At 60.5% G+C, this 16,506-nt stretch overlaps 1 protein-coding gene across 1 annotated transcript; it reads left to right on the forward strand.

Moving 5' to 3' along the window:
• Nucleotides 1–457: 457 nt before the first annotated feature.
• Nucleotides 458–14,818, forward strand: LOC132809089 (membrane-associated guanylate kinase, WW and PDZ domain-containing protein 1-like). Its single transcript, XM_060822488.1, has 7 exons — nucleotides 458–467; nucleotides 511–768; nucleotides 3,780–3,861; nucleotides 6,026–6,131; nucleotides 7,821–7,964; nucleotides 8,701–8,839; nucleotides 13,385–14,818. The coding sequence occupies exons 1-7, from the start codon at nucleotides 458–460 to the stop codon at nucleotides 14,716–14,718; spliced, it is 2,073 nt and encodes a 690-aa protein (XP_060678471.1). The 3' UTR covers nucleotides 14,719–14,818.
• Nucleotides 14,819–16,506: the final 1,688 nt, after the last annotated feature.

Here is a 16,506-nt window from a genome sequence, read left to right on the forward strand (position 1 = left end):
AATACTCTGACCAATAAAGGAAAGCATACCAAACGCCACCTTCACTATCCTATCTACCTGCGACTCCACTTTCAAGGAGCTATGACCCTGCACTCCAAGGTCTCTTTGTTCAGCAACACTCCCTAGGACCTTCCCATTAAGTGGATAAGTCCTGTATTGATTCGGTTTTCCAAAACTCAGCCCCTCGCATTTATCGGAATGAATCTGTCGGCCCATTGACCCATCTGATCGAGATTCCGTTGTACTCCGAGATAACGCCCCTCGCTGCCCTCCACCCTTCCAATTTTGGTGTCATCTGCAAACGTTGGAACCATTCCCCCTCCCACCCTTCCACGGATGTTCACGCTTCCGGGAATGAATGGAGGCGGAATTGCGGACGTTCGGACTCGGATTGGAGTGAGGCCTCTCCCTAGGTTTCCTGGCCGGAGTCCCTCCCTCTGAACCGGTGCCCGACGCCATGGCTGTACGTGAGTGACACCCTCTCTGCCCTCTCTCTCTCTCTGCTGGCAGTGCCTCCCAGCGGACCCTCCGGCACGAAGGATACCGCAGCTCATACCCGGTCCGGGGCCACCGAGCGCGGGCGCGGAGACCCGGACAGCGGGCAAGGCTCCAGCGCCAGTGCTGCCCAGGACACTGCAGCCGCCCCCCGGGGCTCCGGGCGAGCGGGGAGCGAGAGCAGCGAGCCGTGGTACGACGTTCCTACCCGGCACGGGGAGGAGCTGACCCTTCTTCCTTCGCCGATGGAGACGGGAGACGAGGCGTCACTGGGTAAGCTGGGAAAAGAGCAGAACTGGGCATTAGTGGGGTCCGTCTGGGCATCGGTACTGGGCTAATGGGAGAGCGCGGGGCAGTGGGATTAGTCTGGGGATGGATACAGGGCTATGGGGAGAGAGCTGGACAGTGGGATTAGTTTGGGGATGGATACAGGGCTATGGGGAGAGAGAGCGGGGCAATGGGATTAGTTTGGGGATGGATACAGGGCTATGGGGAGAGAGAGTGGGACAGTGGGGTGCTGATGTTCACCCACAAGACTGTGGGTCACAGTTTATTCACACTCCCCGGTATAGTTCATGCAGAGGCTCCCTGTCCCGTCCCGACAAGGTGGCTCAGGGGTTAGCACTGCTGCCTCCAGGCACCAGGCACACGGGTTCAATCCCAGCTTCAGGAGTCTGTCCGTATGGAGTTTGCACATTTCCCCGCCTGCCCCCGTGTCTGTGTGGGTTTCCTCCCACAGTCCAAAGGTGTCGAGGTTAGGGTGGATTGGCCGTGCTAAATTGTCCCTGTAGTGCCCAGGGATGTGTAGGTTAGGGTGGGTTGACTGTGCAAAGTTTCGGGGTGGGTGGGGAATGAGGTGGGAATCTGTGTGAGGTGCCCTTCGTCGGAAGACTAAATGGCCTGCATCTGCCCTGAAGTGATGGTATGATAAAGTAATATAACATTTAGAGGTGAAAAATACTTTTGGACTCGCAAAATCGTCCGTCGAGGCCAGGGAGGAGTGGGCAAGGTCAGAGAGTCATGCAACAGGCCCTTCGGTCCCTCTCGGCCATCCTGTCCCCTCCAACCCTTTCCTACTCCGGGACCTATCTGCGTGGCTGTTAAACGTGACCGCAATGCATCTGGGTCCGGCCCGGTTAACCCGGGGTTACGGGGAATGGGTTGGGGCGTTGGCGGGATATGTATCTGAGTGTGGGGGAGGGGAGGTGCGGTGTAGTTCCTGACCTTCCCTGGAGGCAGGAAGCACGATCCCGCTGATGGGTGAATCCCGTACCGGAGAGCGCAGTTGCAAAATAAGGGGTCGGCCATTTGGAACAGAGGGGATGAGGAACCTCTGCACCCAGAGAGCGGGCTGGGTGTGTGGAATGCCCTGCCCCTGAGGGCCCAGTCTTCAGGATAGTGGAACCAAGGGTTGTAGGGATAAGGCAGGAACAGGATACTGATAGCGGATGATCAGCCATGATCGTAATGAATGGTGGTGCAGGCTGGAAAGGGCCGAATGGCCTACTCCTACACCAGTTGACGGGCTGAACGGCCTCTTTCCCTTTCCCCACAGCAGGAGAGGGGGGCTCAGTGATGTCCTCCGCGTGGGTTGAACAGAGACTCCCTGTACCCCGGCCAGCAGCAGGGTCATAGAACACTCCAGGCCCTTCGGCCCCTCCGCGCTGTACCTGAACTCTCCTCCACTATTCCATTCTCATCCGAATGCCTATCCGAATGCCCATTTAAATGCCCCTTCTGTCCTGTATCTGTCACCCCCTCAGTGTAAAGCTGTGCCCCCTGGTGCTAGCCATCACCGTACCCTCCCGCGGGTGTTTCTTTCTGCCAGCTCCCTGCCTGCCCCCGAATACGTCGCCCCTGCAGACGGAGAGCCCACTGGTCGAGAGGCAGAGGCGGGACAGGCAGGCACCGGAGGGCGGGCGGCAGGAAGGGGCACCCTGCCTCCCGGGCACCGGACGGTGGGTGATGGCGAGAAGGCAGCCGGGGCGCGGGGCTGGGGAAGGGGGGGAAGGGGGTCACGCCGGGGGCTGGAGGGGGTCGATGCAGAGAGACCGTTCATCCGAAGTTACGCAGGAAGGTGTGCCTTCAGGGAGGAGGGGGATTCGGGACAGGCTCCCTGTCCAGGGACAACCGTGGCATTATCGTGAGGGGCGTGGGGGGGTGGTAATGAGGGGCGTGGGGGGGTGGTAATGAGGGGTGTGGGGGGGGATTGAGGGGTGTGGGGGGGGGTGATTGAGGGGTGTGGGGGGGGATTGAGGGGTGTGGGGGGGGTGATTGAGGGGCGTGGGGGGGATTGAGGGGTGTGGGGGGGTGGTAATGAGGGTGGGGGGGGGTGGTAATGAGGGGTGTGGGGGGGTGGTAATGAGGGGTGTGGGGGGGTGGTAATGAGGGGTGTGGGGGGGTGGTAATGAGGGGTGTGGGGGGTGGTAATGAGGGGTGTGGGGGGTGGTAATAAGGGGTGTGGGGGGGATTGAGGGGTGTGGGGGGGATTGAGGGGTGTGGGGGGGATTGAGGGGTGTGGGGGGGGATTGAGGGGCGTGGGGGGGTGGTAATGAGGGGTGTGGGGGGTAATGAGGGGCGTGGGGGTGGTAATGAGGGGTGTGGGGGGGTGGTAATGAGGGGTGTGGGGGGTAATGAGGGGCATGGGGGTGGTAATGAGGGGTGTGGGGGGTGGTAATGAGGGGTGTGGGGGGGTGGTAATGAGGGGCGTGGGGGGGGATTGAGGGGTGTGGGGGGGTCAGATACAGAGTAAAGCTCCCTCTACACTGTCCCCCCCCACACCCAGGGACAGGGGGTTAGATACAGAGTAAAGCTCCCTCTACACTGTCCCCACACTCCCAGGGACAGGGGGTTAGATACAGAGTAAAGCTCCCTCTACACTGTCCCCACTCCCAGGGACAGGGGGTTAGATACAGAGTAAAGCTCCCTCTACACTGTCCCCACTCTCCCAGGGACAGGGGGTTAGATACAGAGTAAAGCTCCCTCTACACTGTCCCCACTCTCCCAGGGACAGGGGGTTAGATACAGAGTAAAGCTCCCTCTACACTGTTCCCCACTCCCAGGGACAGGGGGTTAGATACAGAGTAAAGCTCCCTCTACACTGTCCCCCCACTCTCAGGGACAAGGGGTTAGATACAGAGGAAAGCTCCCTCTACACTGTCCCCCCCACTCTCAGGGACAGGGGGTTAGATACAGAGGAAAGCTCCCTCTACCCTCCGCGGTTGTGGTATTGTACTCTCTCCTGATGTGCCCGGCTGGTGTCTCATTCCCGCTCGTTCCGACAGGGAGCTCCGTCCGAGCTGATTCCCAGGAGGCTGACCGGAAGGCCCGGAGTGTCTCCAAGCCACGGGACATCCCAGGGCTCAGGTACGTGGAGGAGCTGCCCCAGAGAGAGCGAGGGCTCTGCAACGGGGGGAACGCTTTGGGCGGCCATTCCCAACTCGCAACGGGGTCAGGGCGCAGCGAGGGTCAGAGGTCACAGAGGAAGGGCAGCGGGCGGCTAGCATCAGCTAGACGGGCCGAGCGGGCCTTTCCACCCGCCCTTCCCTGACAGTCGGCACTGCCCTCGGGGACGGGGTGGGAGGGCAGGGGGGAGCGGCCGTGAGGAGGCTGCAAAATGGCAGCCGCTTGTGTTCCGCGGCTCGCTCCGAACGTGAGGTCACTCATTCCACCCGGGCAGTGCCAGCTGGGGGCGCTGAGGGCCCGGTGCCGGTCAGTCCCCGGTGAAGGGAGGGCACCGTGGCATCTCCCTCTCCCCCCCCACCCCTTCCCCCCACTTCCCCCTTCCCCTTCCCCCTTCCCCCTTCCCCTTCCCCCTTCCCCTCCCCTTGCCCCTTCCCTCCTCCCCCTGCCCCTTCCCTCCTCCCCCTCCCCATGCTCCTCCCCCTTGCCCATCTCCCTCCCCCCTCCCCCTCCCCCCTTCCTCCCCTTCCCCCTCTCTCTCCCCCCCCGTCTCTCTCTCTCTCTCCCCCCCCGTCTCTCTCTCTCTCTCCCCCCCCCGTCTCTCTCTCTCTCTCTCCCCCCGTCTCTCTCTCTCTCTCCCCCCCGTCTCTCTCCCTCTCTCCCCCCGTCTCTCTCCCTCTCTCCCCCCGTCTCTCTCTCTCTCTCTCCCCCCGTCTCTCTCTCCCCCCGTCTCTCTCTCCCCCCGTCTCTCTCTCTCTCTCTCTCTCCCCCGTCTCTCTCTCTCTCTCTCCCCCCGTCTCTCTCTCTCTCTCTCCCCCCGTCTGTCTCTCTCTCTCCCCCCCATCTCTCTCTCCCCCCGTCTCTCTCTCTCTCTCTCCCCCGTCTCTCTCGCTCTCCCCCATCTCCCTGCCCCCACCCCGTCTCCTGCCCCCTCCTCCAGTCCCCTACACCCCCTTCCTATCCCCGTCCCCTCCTCCAGCCCCTACACCCCCTCCCTATCCCCATCCCCTCCTCCAGCCCCTACACCCCCTCCCTATCCCCGTCTCAACCTCCATCCCCCTACTCAACCTCTATCCCCCTAAACTCCCTCTATCCCCCAGCCCCCTACACCCCATCCAAGCCTCTACACCTCCTCCACCCCCTCCCTAAGTCTGTCCCCTCCTCCATCCCCTCCACCCCCTCCCTATCTCTGTACAGTAGGGGAGGGGTTTGGTTAGCTCAGTTGGCTGGGTGGTCAGTTTGCGTTGCTGAGTGACAGCAACGACTAAGGGTGACTGCCTGATGTTACCATGAGGTCGTTTCTTCCTGACCTGCCAGCCCACCAGAGGCCTGGGGAGTCTCGGGTTTAACCACTGCCACAAATGGTACACACACGGCCTGGATATTGTGGGGTCTGGGGAGCTCTTACTGAGGCCTACCTCGTTCCCGCCGCGGCCTGTACAGCCCTGGGGCCTACATCGTTCCCGCTGCGGCCTGTACAGCCCTGGGGCCTACATCGCTCCCGCTGCGGCCTGTACAGCCCTGGGCCCTACATCGCTCCCGCTGCGGCCTGTACAGCCCTGGGCCCTACATCGCTCCCGCTGCGGCCTGTACAGCCCTGGGCCCTACATCGCTCCTGCTGCGGCCTGTACAGCCCTGGGCCCTACATCGCTCCCGCTGCGGCCTGTACAGCCCTGGGCCCTACATCGCTCCCGCTGTGGCCTGTACAGCCCTGGGAACTATATCGCTCCCGCTGCGGCCTGTACAGCCCTGGATCCTACATCGTTCCCGCTGCGGCCTGTACAGCCCTGGATCCTACATCACTCCCGCTGCGGCCTGTACAGCCCTGGATCCTACATCACTCCCGCTGCGGCCTGTACAGCCCTGGATCCTACATCACTCCCGCTGTGGCCTGTACAGCCCTGGGACCTATATCGCTCCCGCCGCGGCCTGTACAGCCCTGGGGCCTACGTCACTCCTGGTGTGGTTTTGAGAAGATGGGCAGTGGTCTCCCATGTGCCAGCACATACCCAGCTGTGGAGGTGAAGGGATGATCAGATTCAGGGTCAGGTTTGAGGGGGGTGGGGCAGCTAGGAAGTGAGCAGCCTTGACCCCCCCCCAGTAATGCTTGTCTTCTGCCTCCTCCCAGCTCGCGACTGAACCCGTGCGACTCCCAGACCGATTGGCTCCTTCCGGGAAGCGATCCACATGGTCACGAATCCAGAGGTTCCCATAGCGACCAGGAAGAGGCCAAGGTACTGGGCCAAACGAGCGAGCGGGCCAAGGTGGCAGAGGGCGAGTGACGACGGGTGAGAGGGAGCGGGTGCACATGCTGAAGGGGCAGGGCACCAGTCATCGAGAAAGGGTGGAGGCGTCAAGAGACGGGAGAGGGATGGATAGCGTTGTGACACATGAAAGGGTTGGGAAAAGATTGTACAAGGATGTTGCCAGGGTCGGAGGGTTTGAGCTACAGGGAGAGGCTGGGGCTGTTTTCCCTGGAGCGTCGGAGGCTGAGGGGTGACCTTATAGAGGTTTGCAATGTTATGAGGGGCATGGATAGGGTAAATAGACAAGGTCTTTTCCCCCTGGGGTGGGGGAGCCCAGAACTAGAGGGGGGTACATTTAAGGTGAGAGGGGGGAAAAGGGCCCCAAGGGGTAACTTTTTCCCCCAGAGGGTGGTGCGTGTATGGAACGAGCTGTCAGAGGAAGTGGTGGGGGCTGGTACAATGACAACATTTAAAAGGATGGGGGGGGACATGGATAGGAAGGGGTTAGGGGGAGATGGGCCAAGTGCTGGCACACGGGGACTGGATTAGGTTTGGGTATCTGGCTAGTGTGGGTGAGTTGGGCTGAAGGGCCTGTTTCTGTGCTGTACATCTCTCTGTCTCTGTTGGTGAGCGATGAGGCTACGCTGAAATGGAGAGCAGGGTGGGGGTTGCTGGGGAGATACAGAAAGATGTGAGGGGAGGGAATTGAGGAGAGATGGAGGCGGGGGGGTGAGGGGAAATGAGCAGAAAGGGGTGGGGTGGGGGAGAGGCGACGGGTGATGGTATGAGATGGTGGTGTGGCGGGGTGGTTGAGGTATTTTAGACGAACCAATGATAGGGGGAAGGGGAAGGGGAAGAGGTGGCAGCAGAAGGTGAACAATGATATCCACTCCTCTGTCAGTCTGTCCCTCGGTCTTCCCCCTCACCCCCACCTCCTGTCATCTTCCTTTTCACTGTTATTCTCAATCTCTCCCTCTCCCTTTCTCTCTCTGCTTCTCCCTGCCTCCGTTTCTGGCTGTGTATCCCTCCCTGCCTTTGCATTTCTCTCTCTCTCTCTCTCTCTCTCTCTCTCTCTCTCTCTCTCTCCCAATGTCGGTCTGTCCCTCCCTCCCTCTTGTTTCTGACTCACTCTCACTCTCTCCATCTCCTTCACACTCCCCCTGTCGCGCCCCCTGTCGCGCCCCCTGTCGCGCCCCCTGTCGCGCCCCCTGTCGCGCCCCCTGTCGCGCCCCCTGTCGCGCCCCCTGTCGCGCCCCCTGTCGCGCCCCCTGTCGCGCCCCCTGTCGCGCCCCCTGTCTCTGTCTCTGTGTCTCTGCCCCGTCTCGCTCTTTGTCTCACTCGCTCTCTCTGTCTCGCTCGCTGTCTCTGTCTGTCTCTTTCTTTCTCTCTTCCTCTCTCTCTGTCTGTCTCTTTCTTTCTCTCTTCCTCTCACTCTGTCTCTCTCTCGCTCTGTCTCTCTCTCTCTGTCTCTTTCTTTCTCTCTTCCTCTCTATCTGTCTCTGTCTCTCGCTCTGTCTCTCTCTCGCTCTCTCTCTCGCTCTCTCTCTCTCTCGCTCTGTCTGTCTTGCGCTCTCTGTGCCCCTCATACCACCCCTTTCTGCTTCTCTCTCTCTCCCTCACCCTGTTACTCTCTGACTCCCTGTTTCTTTCCCTCCCTCCGGTTCTGTCTGTGGAAAGGGGGCTGAGTTCTACACGGTGGATCTGAAACGTAGTCCGACAGGGTTCGGCTTCAGTGTGCGTGGAGGCCGGGAGTACGATATGGACCTGTACATCCTGGGAATGATCGTGGGAGGACCAGCAATGAGGAGTGGGAAGATCAAGGTCGGAGAATGATCGGACCGGGATATATCAGTGTGTTACAGTGAGGGGTGTGGGGTATATCAGGGTGTTACAGTGAGGGGTGTGGGGTATATCAGGGTGTTACAGTGAGGGGTGTGGGGTATATCAGGGTGTTACAGTGAGGGGTGTGGGGTATATCAGGGTGTTACGGTGAGGGGTGTGGGGTATATCAGTGTGTTACGGTGAGGGGTGTGGGGTATATCAGAGTGTTACGGTGAGGGGTGTGGGGTATATCAGTGTGTTACGGTGAGGGGTGTGGGGTATATCAGGGTGTTACAGTGAGGGGTGTGGGGTATATCAGAGTGTTACAGTGAGGGGTGTGGGGTATATCAGAGTGTTACGGTGAGGGGTGTGGGGTATATCAGTGTGTTACGGTGAGGGGTGTGGGGTATATCAGGGTGTTACAGTGAGGGGTGTGGGGTATATCAGTGTGTTACAGTGAGGGGTGGGGGGTATATCAGGGTGTTACAGTGAGGGGTGTGGGGTATATCAGAGTGTTACGGTGAGGGGTGGGGGGTATATCAGTGTGTTGCAGTAAGGGGTGTGGGGTATATCAGTGTGTTACGGTGAGGGGTGTGGGGTATATCAGGGTGTTACAGTGAGGGGTGTGGGGTATATCAGGGTGTTACAGTGAGGGGTGTGGGGTATATCAGGGTGTTACAGTGAGGGGTGTGATCCTCACCGGGTGAATTGATTTGCCTGTATTTGTCGCCTGTAGATTGGTGACCAGTTGGTGGAGATCAATGGCGAGCCCACAATTGGAATGAGCCATGCCCAGGCTGTGGAGCTGATCCGACATGGTCAGGACAGGATCCACCTCCGGATGCGCTCTGGGAATGGCCAGGTTCCCGAATTTGGTGAGTGATGTTGCCCACTTGAACGATTACAGTATCGGCCCGTGTACGGAAACATATCGGGGGGTCAGACTGTGGGGTACGCTGTCGGGGTCAGTGCTGAGGGAGTGGGTGCTGTGGGAGGGTCAGTGCTGAGGGAGTGGGCGCTGTGGGAGGGTCAGAGCTGAGAGAGCGGGGGCTGTGGGAGGGTCAGCGCTGAGAGAGCGGGGGCTGTGGGAGGGTCAGAGCTGAGGGAGCGGCTGCTGTGGGAGGGTCAGAGCTGAGGGAGTGGGCGCCGTGGGAGGGTCAGTGCTGAGGGAGTGGGCGCCGTGGGAGGGTCAGTGCTGAGGGAGTGGGTGCTGTGGGAGGGTCAGTGCTGAGGGAGTGGGTGCTGTGGGAGGGTCAGTGCTGAGGGAGTGGGTGCTGTGGGAGGGTCAGTGCTGAGGGAGTGGGTGCTGTGGGAGGGTCAGTGCTGAGGGAGTGGGTGCTGTGGGAGGGTCAGCGCTGAGGGAGTGGGTGCTGTGGGAGGGTCAGCGCTGAGGGAGTGGGTGCTGTGGGAGGGTCAGCGCTGAGGGAGTGGATGCTGTGGGAGGGTCAGTGCTGAGGGAGTGGGCGCTGTGGGAGGGTCAGCGCTGAGGGAGTGGGCGCTGTGGGAGGGTCAGCGCTGAGGGAGTGGGCGCTGTGGGAGGGTCAGCGCTGAGGGAGTGGGCGCTGTGGGAGGGTCAGCGCTGAGGGAGTGGGTGCTGTGGGAGGGTCAGCGCTGAGGGAGTGGGTGCTGTGGGAGGGTCAGCGCTGAGGGAGTGGGTGCTGTGGGAGGGTCAGCGCTGAGGGAGCGGGTGCTGTGGGAGGGTCAGCGCTGAGAGAGCGGGGGCTGTGGGAGGGTCAGTGCTGAGGGAGCGGGGGCTGTGGGAGGGTCAGTGCTGAGGGAGTGGGGGCTGTGGGAGGGTCAGTGCTGAGGGAGCGGGTGCTGTGGGTGGGTCAGCGCTGAGGGAGTGGGCGCTGTGGGAGGGTCAGTGCTGTGGGAGGGTCAGTGCTGAGGGAGGGTCAGCGCTGAGGGAGCGGGGGCTGTGGGAGGGTCAGTGCTGAGGGAGCGGGCCCTGTGGGAGGGTCAGTGCTGAGGGAGTGGGTGCTGTGGGAGGGTCAGCGCTGAGGGAGTGGGGGCTGTGGGTGGGTCAGCGCTGAGGGAGCGGGTGCTGTGGGAGGGTCAGCGCTGAGGGAGCGGGTGCTGTGGGAGGGTCAGCGCTGAGGGAGTGGGGGCTGTGGGAGGGTCAGTGCTGAGGGAGTGGGCGCTGTGGGAGGGTCAGTGCTGAGGGAGTGGGCGCTGTGGGAGGGTCAGTGCTGTGCCCCTGCCCATCTGTGTTGAACTATGGCTCCTCCTGAGCCCCCCTCAGTGCCTGTGACCCCCTCAGTGTCTGTGAACGGTGCTGAACGTGCGAAAGGCCTCTCACTCCTTTTGGGGCCTTCACTCGAATGCCTGCTCTTTATTAACTACCATCTCCTTCTGTCTTCTCTTGTCTTTCCTGTCTCCTGTCTTCCTGCTGCTCCTTGGCTCTGCCTCTGTTCAGCTACAAGCCCTTCCCAGCTCTCCGTCTGTGTGACTAACTCCCGCCACGGGGAGCCCTGTTTCTTCCTGCTGGGCTATTCCGACAGCATCCGGTGGGTACCGACCGGAATCTGGGCTCTGCTTCCTGCCCCGGAACCGGGAATTCCAGCTGGGAGATCGGGCAAGAGCACCTGACAGGGAGTGGGGGAGAGTCGGGGGGAGAGTGTGAGAGGGAGAACAGGACAGAAGCAGAGGATGAGGCAGGGGAGAGAAGGGAAGACAGGCAGTGAGGTGGGGCAAGACGAAGACAGAGAGAGAGAGAGAGAGAGAGAGAGAGAGCAAAAACCAGGCAGGAGAAGACAGGGAACGAGCGGGGAGAGACGAGAGAGGGCAGAGGGGGTGAAGGAGAGTGGGACGTGCACGGTCAGACCCTGGGGTGCGGTGAGAGAGGGACTCTCAAAGATCCTGCTCCAGAGAGGAGGTGGAGCCCTTCATGGTCAACATTCCTGGGAAGTGGCTTTGCAGTGGGGTGAAAGTGAGGACTGGAGATCAGAGTCACGAGTCTGTCTCCCCACAGGAAGGATTGTTGGGAAACCAAAAAGGGTTCTGAACAGATTGACAAGAACGTTGGAGGGTTTGAGCTACAGGGAGAGGCTGGACAGGCTGGGGCTGTTTTCCCTGGAGCGTCGGAGGCTGGGGGGGTGACCTTCTAGAGGTTTATAAAATCATGAGGGGGGGCATGGATCGGGTAAATAGACAAGGTCTTTTCCCCCTGGGGTGGGGGAGCCCAGAACTAGAGGGCATGGGTTTAGGGTGAGAGGGGAATGATATAAAAGAGGCCTAAGGGGCAACTTCTTCCCCCAGAGGGTGGTACGTGTGTGTGGAATGAGCTGCCAGAGGAAGTGGTGGGGGCTGGTACAATGACAACATTTAAAAGGATGGGGGGGACATGGATAGGAAGGGGTTGGAGGGAGATGGGCCAAGTGCTGGGGAATGGGGACTGGGTTAGGTGAGGGTATCTGGGTCAGCACGGACAGGTTTGACTGAAGGGGGCTGTGTGACCCTGGAATATGTGCCCAGGGATCATTCCGCCTTTGTGAGTGAGGCGTGTCCGTGGGAGAGGGATGGCAGACCCAGAGGAGGGAACAAGTAGGGCCCTGCTCACAGCTCACTAACATCCCCAGGGATGTTGGGAAGCCAGCGAGCGTGGGATCACTAGTGGAGTGGTTCTGAGCTGGTTAATCGCTGTCCATTACCAGGACTGCAGCGTTGGCTGGGTCACCATGACAGCGGACTCACTCCTCCTCCCCTCGAACACAGGGTGACGTGTCACCCACAGTGACCTAGAAACCATAAATCAGCCAAGTCAGGGTTCCGGCCACAGCCCTGTGTCAACCACAAACTAATCCCGCTGTCCCCACAGCCCACAGTCAATCCCGAACTAATCCCACTGTCCCCACAGCCCACAGTCAATCCCGAACTAATCCCACTGTCCTCACAGCCCACAGTCAATCCCAAACTAATCCCGCTGTCCCCACAGCCCACAGTCAATCCCAAACAAATCCCACTGTCTCCACAGCCCACCGTCAATCCCAAACTAATCCCACTGTCCCCACAGCCCCGTGTCAATCCCAAACTAATCCCGCTGTCCCCACAGCCCACAGTCAATCCCAAAGTAATCCCGCTGTCCCCACAGCCCACAGTCAATCCCAAACTAATCCCACTGTCCCCACAGCCCACAGTCAATCCCAAACTAATCCCACTGTCCCCACAGCCCACAGTCAATCCCAAACTAATCCCGCTGTCCCCACAGCCCACAGTCAATCCCAAAGTAATCCCACTGTCCCCACAGCCCCGTGTCAATCCCAAACTAATCCCACTGTCCCCACAGCCCCGTGTCAATCCCAAACTAATCCCACTGTACCCACAGCCCCGTGTCAATCCCAAACTAATCCCACTGTCCCCACAGCCCCGTGTCAATCCCAAACTAATCCCGCTGTACCCACAGCCCCATGTCAATCCCAAACTAATCCCACTGTCCCCACAGCCCACAGTCAATCCCAAACTAATCCCACTGTACCCACAGCCCCATGTCAATCCCAAACTAATCCCACTGTCCCCACAGCCCCATGTCAATCCCAAACTAATCCCACTGTCCCAATAGCCCCATTTCAATCCCAAACTAATTCCACTATCCCCACAGCCCCGTGTCAATCCCAAACTAGCCCTGTATCGATCCCCAAACTAATCTCACACAGACCCGCTCTCTCCCCATAGCCCTGTATCGATCCCCAAACCAATCTCACACTGCCCCACTCTCTCCCCATAGCCCTGTATCCATCCCCAAACTAATCCCAGTGCCCTGCTCTCTCTCCCCATAGCCCTGTATCCATCCCCAAACCAATCTCACACTGCCCCACTCTCTCCCCATAGCCCTGTATCGATCCCCAAACTAATCCCACTGCCCCCGCTCTCTCCCCATAGCCCTGTATCGATCTCCAAACTAATCCCAGTGCCCTGCTCTCTCTCCCCATAGCCTTGAGGCCCTGATGCTGTGTTGTTCCTTGTTTCTCCCTGTGTTTAATAGCAAACTGGCTGCCGTGTTTACACAGGGAGTGACATTAATGACTTGAACACCCCAGCAGGATTTAACCTGCTGCACCAAGTATGGGTGGGTTCTCTGAGCTGTGTTCAAACAGTGCGGTTTCTCAGACATATGCCTGGACAGGTACGTGGAATGGAATAATTACAGTTCCAGCCTGAATAAACTGATAGTAAAGCTCTCTCTACACTGTTTCTCCCTCCCCCCTTTCAAACACTCCCAGGGACGGGGGGCTTAAATATAGGGTAAAGCGCTCTCTGCACTCTCCCCCTACTCCCAGGGTCAGGGGGTTAGATACAGAGTAAAGCTCTCTCTACACTGTCCTCCCGGGATAGTTCTGAGGGTGTGTGACAGGGAGTTAGTACCCAGCTACTCCCCTGAGCCCAGCTCCTGATTGTCAAGTGAGATCTCTGTGTCCTCTCAGGTCCTGACATGGAGGCCGAGACTGACCTTGGAGACGCTGCTGTGGTTCTCGACCGACAGGCGCACCCCCTCCCAGGCCCGAGGGGCGAAAGAGGGCTCCGTTCTGCGCGGGGCCAGGCCAGGCGGGAGTCAGTGGCCCCCTCCAGCCCCGAACACCCGAGGACAAGACAGCGGAGACTGTGCAGAGGCCTCTCCAAAGCTACAGATGCCTGGCCTGTGGCTGGGGGTACCCGTGGACATCGAAGGAACCATCGCAGGAGACAGCGGGCTGACGATGCTGGGCCTGAAACCAATCTCAAGCCTCAGTCCCAGGCTCCCTCCACACAGCAGTCAGGCCTCAGGCCTAGGGCCCATGATATCCCGGATCCTTGCCAACCCCAGGCTGTCCCGGACCGCACCGCGCCCCGAGGTTTCGGTGTATCAAAGGCCCAAACCTCCTCTGTCTACTCTCGGCCCCAGGCTCTCCTTGACCCTAGGCCCCAGGCTCTCCGCGACTCCAGGCCCGATACTCAGGTGGAGTCCAGGGTCCAGACCCTCCCCAGCCACTCTAGGCCTCAGGCTCTCCTCGACTCCAGACCTGACACTCAGGTGAAGTCCAGGGTCCAGACCCTCCCCAGCCACTCTAGGCCTCAGGCTCTCCTCGACTCCAGACCTGACACTCAGGTGAAGTCCAGGGTCCAGACCCTCCCCAGCCACTCCAGGCCTCAGGCTGCCGTTGACTCCAGGCCTCAGGCTGCCGTTGACTCCAGGCCTCAGGCTGCCGTTGACTCCAGGCCTCAGGCTGCCGTTGACTCCAGGCCTCAGGCTGCCGTTGACTCCAGGCCTCAGGCTGCCGTTGACTCCAGGCCTCAGGCTGCCGTTGACTCCAGGCCTCAGGCTGCCCTTGACTCCAGGCCTCAGGCTGCCCTTGACTCCAGGCCTCAGGCTGCCCTTGACTCAAGGCCCAACGCTCAGGTTGAGTTCAGGGCGAGGCCTCCTCCCAGCCACGCTGGGCCCCAGGCTATTCCGAACGACAGGCCCCTCTCCGAGGAGAGCACAGAAACAGATTCGGATGGCTGGGAGACGGATTGGGAGGGTGCGTCCCGGTCGTCTGCAGAGGCCCCGGCGTTTGGCAGCTTCGATGAGCAGAGGCAGTTCAGCTCCATGATTGGGAAGGGTCTCGATCTCACCCGAGTGCCCCCGGTCTCCAGTAGCACGGGGAAGGATACCGGCGCCCACTGTGGCAGCCGGATGGCCAGCACAGACAGGCAGCCGGGCAAAGTGCGGGGGGTACTCTCTCCAGGCCCCTGGCTTCTGCCAAAGGGTGAGAAACACCTGGGCATATTATGGAGGTAGCGTCCAAAGGGACAGGTGAGGGTGGTCAGGGGAGAGGAGATGCCCCAAGTGGGGGATCAGCCGCCCTCCTGCAAGGGTGTTATAGATCAGGGTGAGGCTGAGAGGGTCAGTGCTGAGGGAGTGGGGGCTGTGGGAGGGTCAGCGCTGAGGTAGTGGGTGCTGTGGGAGGGTCAGTGCGGAGGGAGTGGGTGCTATGGGAGGGTCAGTGCTGAGGGAGCGGGCGCAGTGGGAGGGTCAGTGCTGAGGGAGCGGGCGCAGTGGGAGGGTCAGTGCTGAGGGAGCGGGCGCAGTGGGAGGGTCAGTGCTGAGGGAGTGGGTGCTGTGGGAGGGTCAGTGCTGAGGGAATGGGTGCTATGGGAGGGTCAGTGCTGAGGGAGTGGGCGCTGTGGGAGGGTCAGTGCTGAGGGAGCGGGCGCTGTGGGAGGGTCAGTGCTGAGGGAGTGGGCGCTGTGGGAGGGTCAGTGCTGAGGGAGCGGGTGCTGAGGGAGTGGGCGCTGTGGGAGGGTCAGTGCTGAGGGAGCGGGCGCTGTGGGAGGGTCAGTGCTGAGGGAGTGGGTGCTGTGGGAGGGTCAGTGCTGAGGGAGCGGGTGCTGAGGGAGTGGGTGCTGTGGGAGGGTCAGTGCTGAGGGAGTGGGCGCTGTGGGAGGGTCAGCAATGAGGGAGTGGGCGCTGTGGGAGGGTCAGCAATGAGGGAGTGGGCGCTGTGGAAGGGTCAGCGCTGAGGGAGCGGGCGCTGTGGGAGGGTCAGCGCTGAGGGAGCGGGCGCTGTGGGAGGGTCAGCGCTGAGGGAGCGGGCGCTGTGGGAGGGTCAGCGCTGAGGGAGCGGGCGCTGTGGGAGGGTCAGCGCTGAGGGAGCGGGCGCTGTGGGAGGGTCAGCGCTGAGGGAGCGGGCGCTGTGGGAGGGACAATGCTGAGGGAGCGGGGAGTGTCCAAAATGCAGTCGATCAGGGTGAGATAGCAAAACCGGCTGAGCTGAGGACCCCTCCTGTGTGCCAAGCTGTCTGTCTCTCTCTCTCTCAACCCTGGGCCCCAAAGCTGTGACCCATTGACGCTGTGTGACACGAGAGCCTGCCTGTGGGATCCTGCTGTGCACCAAGCTGTGCTGCCTACCCTTTGCAAACTTCAGGGTGCTGCTGCCCTGAGGTGGGAGCTGACGCTCCCCAAACGCGAATCTTGCAAGCTGTATGTACGTGTGTTTCCACACCGAGTGACTACGTTAATGTCCAGACGTGTGGGAACTGAATAAAGATGCAGTGACATGAACCAACCCCAGCTGCCCTCGTGTCTCACCGTTCCTGGTGTGGTGTGGCTGTCCTTGGTCTGTCCAGCCCCGTTATTCCCAGAGTTGCGCCGATTTATCCAACTTTTCACGTCAAAGGGAAATTGAACCACATTTCTCAACGAAAGCAGAAGACTTACCTGTTGTCCAACCTGCAGGAACGAGATGGTCTCAACATCGTGAGGGGCCTGGACGGAATAGAGGGGGAGATGGCTGTTCCTGCCCTTCGAAGGGACAAGAGGGGTGCTAGATTCGATTCCCGACACTGTGGGAGCAGGCTACCTGGCCGATCAGTTACACATCGCCTTGCTGAAGAGGAACTCACCCAGACCCACCTCCCCACATGTTACCCCTGACTAATGCACCTAACACTCTGGGCAATTTAGCACGGCCAATCCCACCCTAACCTGCACATCCCTGGGCACTACGGGGACAATTTAGAACGGCCAATCCCACCCTAACCTGCACATCCCTGGGCACTACGGGGACAATTTAGCACGGCCAATCCA

Source organism: Hemiscyllium ocellatum, unplaced genomic scaffold (assembly GCF_020745735.1).
Source record: "Hemiscyllium ocellatum isolate sHemOce1 unplaced genomic scaffold, sHemOce1.pat.X.cur. R1, whole genome shotgun sequence".
Classification (NCBI taxonomy): domain Eukaryota; kingdom Metazoa; phylum Chordata; class Chondrichthyes; order Orectolobiformes; family Hemiscylliidae; genus Hemiscyllium; species Hemiscyllium ocellatum.

Coding starts and splice junctions, on each gene's coding strand:
- LOC132809089 (XM_060822488.1), top strand. Junction 3,862..6,025: donor CGGGACATCCCAGGGCTCAG/GTACGTGGAGGA, acceptor GCCTCCTCCCAG/CTCGCGACTGAACCCGTGCG. Junction 8,840..13,384: donor TGGCCAGGTTCCCGAATTTG/GTGAGTGATGTT, acceptor GTGTCCTCTCAG/GTCCTGACATGGAGGCCGAG.